General features: G+C 44.1%; 1 protein-coding gene across 1 annotated transcript; it reads right to left on the minus strand.

The window, feature by feature from the left end:
- Positions 1 to 574: 574 nt before the first annotated feature.
- LOC134394534 (small ribosomal subunit protein uS5-like) lies at positions 575 to 1,456 on the minus strand. Its single transcript, XM_063120076.1, is given in 2 exon segments — positions 575 to 710; positions 713 to 1,456. Coding segments are annotated over 2 exon segments (870 nt in total). The 5' UTR covers positions 1,455 to 1,456; the 3' UTR covers positions 575 to 582.
- Between the last annotated feature and the right edge of the window lie 4,632 nt (positions 1,457 to 6,088).

Here is a 6,088-nt window from a genome sequence, read left to right on the forward strand (position 1 = left end):
CACTTTCTTCTTTCACCTTTGTCATAAGGCTCCTCAGGTCCTCCTCGCTTTCAGCCATCAAAGTGGTGTCATCTGCATATCTGAGATTGTTAATGTTTCTTCCTACGATTTTAACTCCAGCCTTGGATTCGTCAAGCCCAGCACATAGCATGATGTGTTCTGCATACAAGTTGAATAGGTAAGGTGAGAGTATACAACCCTGCCGTACTCCTTTCCCAATCTTAAACCAGTCCGTTGTTCCGTGGTCTGTTCTTACCGTTGCTACTTGTTCGTTATACAGATTCCTCAGGAAGCAGACAAGATGACTTGGTATCCCCATACCACCAAGAACTTGCCACAGTTTGTTATGATCCACGCAGTCAAAGGCTTTGAATAGTCAATAAAACAGAAATAGATGTTTTTCTGGAACTCCCTGGCTTTATCCATTATCCAGCGGATATTGGCAATTTGGTCTCTAGTTCCTCTGCTTTTTCTAAACCCAGCTTGTACATCTGGCAATTCTCGCTCCAGTAAAAGTGATAAATTTGACACAATTAATTGTGGTGAGCATAGAATGTTAGCTAGGGCAGTGTACAGAATCTTTTAAGTAGTTGCCACAGCAGCTGCCTGGGTCCTCTGCACAGACACTCTGGCAGCATGGGTCTTTGCCAGATGATCAGTGAACTCCTGGTAAGGAGATTTTGTGAACACAGTCTCTTTCCAGAGGTCAGATAACTGTAGGTCTTGGAGATGGCATCAAAGGTGGCCTTAGCAAAGTTGCCCAAGGTGGCTGTGCAACCCCTTGCTGACGTGTAACAGTCGTCGATACCAGCCATAATCAGTAGTTTCTTGGGAACTGGTGCAGACACAATTCCAGTACCACGCGGTGCAGGGATGAGACGAACCAGGACAGAGCCGCACCGGCCTGTTACCTTGCATGGTACGGTGTGGGGCTTGCCAATCTTATTACCCCAGTAGCCTCGCCTCACTGGCACAATGGACAGTTTCGCCAAGATGATGGCCCCGCGAATTGCAGTGGCAACTTCTTTGGAGCATTTGACTCCGAGACCAACGTGGCCGTTGTAGTCCCCAATGGCGACAAAGGCCTTGAACCTGGTGCGCTGACCGGCACGGGTTTGTTTCTGAACAGGCATAATCTTCAAAACCTCATCCTTCAAAGAGGAGCCCAGGAAAAAGTCGATGATTTCAGACTCCTTGATTGGAAGGGAGAAAAGGTAAATCTCTTCCAGAGACTTGATTTTCATGTCCTTGACCAGGCGACCAAGTTTGGTGACTGGAATCCATTCTTTGTCTTCAGCTTTGCCTCCTCGGGCCCCACGCCCTCGTCCATGGCCTCTACCACGGCCTCGGCCTCCACTGCCAAAGCCTCCTCGAAAGCCACCCCTGGCAGCAGCTGCTGCTCCACCACCAGCACCACCACCTCCTCCTCCCGCAGCACCGGCATCGTCCGCCATTTGGTGATATAGTGTGTACAGCTGATTTGACAGTGACGTCCCACTCCTTGGCCTTATTATCCTAGGTGTGAAGGGATAATAGGGAAATGCCTGGATAAAGGAGGGGTGGACGTCAGAGTCCTCTTTCAGGTACTAAGAATAGGGAAATGCTTATCTGCCCCATATATTTTTGACATACCCTCTCCGAAATAAGAGTTCCAAAACCTCTCACCCAGGCAACCCTATAGGCTTTTTAAAGGATCTTTAGATTTGATCAATATGATGTAATACTTGTTTGGTCTCTGGGTCTGTCGCCAAAATTATCTCACAAGCCAACTTTGTCAAACGCCTGAGTTGCTTTATCTCTTATTCCTCTTTGATAAAATGTCTGATCTGGAGCTATTGAAACAATAGTTCAGAAAACACCTTAAACCACGGCTTTAATTATGGTGGTTAAGCAAGAAATATGGTGAATAAGGCAAAAAGCCTTATTTACCATGGTTAAAGTCACGGTTTAAGGTGTCTTCTGAACACAGGCTAGCTTGCTGGCTTCACCACCATGGTTAAAGTGATGGTTTAAGGTGTCTCCTGAATGGGACCATTGTAGGTAACAACTACCAATTAGGGTGGGGAAATCTATGGCTTTCTAGATATTGTTGGACTACCACTCCCACCATCAAAAGCCATTAGCCATATGGCCTGGGGCTGATGAAAATTAGAGTCTAATGACATTTGGGGGGCAACAGGTTCTTTTCCTTGCACTATGATTTGAATTTATTTTGTTTGTTTGTTTGCTTTGTGGCTTTTTAAATCTTCAGTGTGCATATGAGTGATGGTGCGAATTGTGACTGCAATGGTTTGACAGGCAAGTAAGGAATGGAAGATCCTGCTTTTAAATCAAAAGTGGGACAACCCTAGCTATGAATCAACTTCATTTCCTACATCCAAGCAAATCTTTATGGAAAATGTGCTCAGCTGTTTGCCTGGTTCTATCAATAAATCTTAACCCTGACACCTCATCTTTAGGATGCTCTGTGAACATTAACCAGTGAATTAAAAACATAAACGTGCCTTTCATCATTATAATAAAATCCAATCCAATTGTTCTGCTGAGATCTGGATTTCTGAAAAACAGGCTCTTGCCTAGTACCGTCTCATTCCTGGAAAAAGACAGACTGTCCCTTTAAGGCAAGAATGACGAACGTATCCTGGAAGCTCTGGAAAAGAAGTCGAGGCAATTGGCTTCCACATCCCCCGGTATTGGCCATCAATTCACTGTAAATGTTTTATATTGGTCCAAGCTGGCTATTGATGGAATAGTTTCTGATTTAACACTCCTGACTGCAGCTGAGATCCAGATGGGTCCCATTAACTTTTCAGAAACCGTCATTTTAATTGGCTGACAAAGAAATATTTCCAATTGCCCCACTCCCCTTAATTCTAGAAAATAAATTTCAGCCACTCTAATGAGATTTACAAAGGAATCCTTGTTATTCTCTCCACCCACCCCCTCCCCCAATTGAAGTTCCCATCTTGTCCTTCCAACTTATTCAACATAATGGGCTATGTGGTAAATGTCATACAGTAGCTTTTATATTCCTTTGGGTTTCTCCAATAAATCATTAGATTTTTGCTGGGATTCTCCAATTCCCTCCTTTTTAAAAGGATATATATATATATATATATATATATATATATATATATATATCTCACATTCTTTTGTCTTGCTCTGTCAACGGTTTCCCTCCTACCTCTTCTTTGTCTCCCATCTTTTCCTTCCCTTAGTGTCTTATTTCTGTGTTCAGAACCCATCGCAAAAGCTCTCACAGAACACTGGGCTGTAACCCAAACAGTAAAGACTGTTTATATGTTGGTTAGTTTCCACGTGTGTAGATGAGTATTACACACGCAGACATGTGTAGATGAGTATTACACACACGTGTGTGTGTGTGTGTGTGTGTGTGTGTGTGTGTGTGAGAGAGAGAGAGAGAGAGAGAGAGAGAGAGTTAGTTGCTGGCTCCTTGTTAAATTTGTCAGCCAAGTGAATCCAGCCAAACCTGAAGTTTTGGGCCCTTCTGAAATGGGGTGGGGTGGGGAGTGGAGAGGGGGAATCAAAATAAAATAGCTTTGGGATTTGGAAACTACCAGTCTTGGGATTTAAAGAGAGTCTGAGGAGTTTGCCGTCAGCTTTAATTTGCTTGGCAGGCAATGCCTTCTCATTCCCCAAACCAGTGTAATACAGTGTTTCTGGAGGCACAGAGCCCTTGTTTTATTGCAGGCAACGAGGAAAAGGCTGAGGGAAAGACACTCCAGGAAAGTCCCATGGCCAGGTCTTAGGAGCCTAGCTTACTTGCTCCTACCATGGCTTCAACCAAGGTTTTTAAAGGCTGATGGAATTTAGAACAGCTGCATGCCACATCTCTATCCCGTCCTGGTATATAAGTGGAAGGCAAAGTAACCACCATTACAAATCCAGATTTGCCTGGCATGTTTATTACAGATCACTTGCCTTTCCACAGTCTTTTGGAAATGAAGAGCTTCGTCTTCAATGTATATAGCTTGTGGCATACAATATTAAGCACATGAATCATATGATGGAAGCAGAGATCTACTGGAAGGTTAAGAAGGTGGAGGTGGGAGAGCTAACGTTTGGACAACCCATGCCTTTTACAAAGCTCAAGATGTTCCAATGACTTGGAGTTCTTCTCATGATGAAGCCCTCTGAAAAGCTACCAGGAGACATTCAAGAGAAATTATATAAGGCTGCATTGCTCAGCTTGATGCCCTCCAGTTGTTTTGGACTACAATTACCAGCATTTCATTCCTTTGGCCATGGTGGCTGGTGCTGATAGGAGTTGAAGTCCCAAACATCTGGAGAACAAGAGGTAGGGATGGGAGAGAAATTTCACACTTTCAGTCCACTACGGGAACTGAAACACCAAAATGCACACTTCTCCTCCAAAATGCACACTTCTCCAAATTTGCAATGGATTTCTCCAATCAAAAATTGCATATATTAGAGAAAATAATGTTGAAATATGCATTATATTAGGAACATTGAATGCAAGAAAAATGTGTACATTGGGCATCAGGAGAAATGTGCAGGAAAATGCTTCTGGGTTTTCATGCAATTTCCCCCCCCCTTTTTTTTTTTTGGATGAACTGAAATTAATAGTGGAGAAATTCTCAAAGTTCAGGAAACTGAACTTAAGTTTGGAAAAAAGAGACCTGAGAGAACCCAAAATTTACAGATTCATCCATCCTAATGCCAAGTTGGGGGAGGCTTCTTAAGATCTATGGGCCATTTCATAGGAACAAACCAGTGCATTTAAAATGTAGTCTGCACAGATTTATTTATTTAAAGCCCACAGTTCACCACCACTGTGAATGTAATCTACGTTTACTGGTCCACACATTTTTGGCAAATGGAAACATTGCCACCCTAACTCTAGTCTCTGAGTGTAACTTTCAGCAGATTATTTATTAAGTAAATTGGTGGCATTTCAGCTCCTCTCAAGAGCCTTTAGGATACAGGTCTTTCTTTCCCACACCTAGGGGCTGCCTATAAAGCAGCAGGTTGCCGGTGTGATGAGCAACACACACACACCCATGCTTTTGTTGCTTTGGGAGGGTGGCAGCTAATCCCGATGCAGCAGCAAAAGCATGGAGTTTCTGGTGGAAAGGCCCACCCTCCACCAAGGTGGACAATGACCCATCAGGGGTCACCACCTGAAGTGACTCTGAAGCCATGACTCTGAAGTGAGGATAGACACTGGATGCTCCATACTCGCCTCGCTCCAGAGAAAAAGTCAGACTAAGGCCTTAGCTAGACCTAAGGTTTATCCCAGGATCATCCCTGTTCATGTAAATGACACACAGGATATCCCGGGAGCAGGCAGGGACGACCCCAGGACAATCCCGGGATAAACCTTAGGTCTAGCTAAGGCCTTAGTCCCCAAAAAATTTCTTCACAGCTTCGTGGGAAAGCCCGTCATGGCTGCAAGGTGGCTGATGGGTTGTATAATCGATGCAGTACCACCACGCATCCACCCTGGGGCTTTCTGTGTGTATAGACAGCCCCCTGATGGCTTGTTCTCACAGTTACCTGCTGAAACACCAGAAAGGCCCATAGAGACTAGTCTCCTTCTCTTTACTCCTTGTTCTTCAGTAATGGAGTCTTTGGAGACATGGATGCTGTAGGCATTTTGGCCAAAGAAAAAAGAAATGAGAAGGGGAAAAAAGACTGGCATTAAAAGTTTCTCACTTAAGCTGAGGAATCGTCTGGATTCCTGTGTGGTGAAAGGAGCTCTCCACACTGTTGAATTAGGAGATAATGATAACGTCTATCAAAGAGATGGAAGGAGTAGCTTTAGAGTTAGGTGAAATAAAGGATGAACAGCAATACAAGATCCCCCATCAGCTACAGGGCGGGAACTGTCTCACTACTAGGCTGTGGTTGCTTGTCCATACCAATCCCCGTTAACACCTCCAGGAGCACACTTTAAGACCTCTGCAACTGGAAATGGAGCAGATTCAGCAGAACTAAAGCATCAGTTTTTCTTCCTGTTAAACACGAGAGCCTTAACGTGCCTCATTGTGGCAAGGAGGACAGGGCTCCTGTATCTTTAACAGTTGTATAGAAAAGGGAATTTCAG

Source organism: Elgaria multicarinata, chromosome 1, assembly GCF_023053635.1.
Source record: "Elgaria multicarinata webbii isolate HBS135686 ecotype San Diego chromosome 1, rElgMul1.1.pri, whole genome shotgun sequence".
Classification (NCBI taxonomy): Eukaryota; Metazoa; Chordata; class Lepidosauria; order Squamata; family Anguidae; genus Elgaria; species Elgaria multicarinata.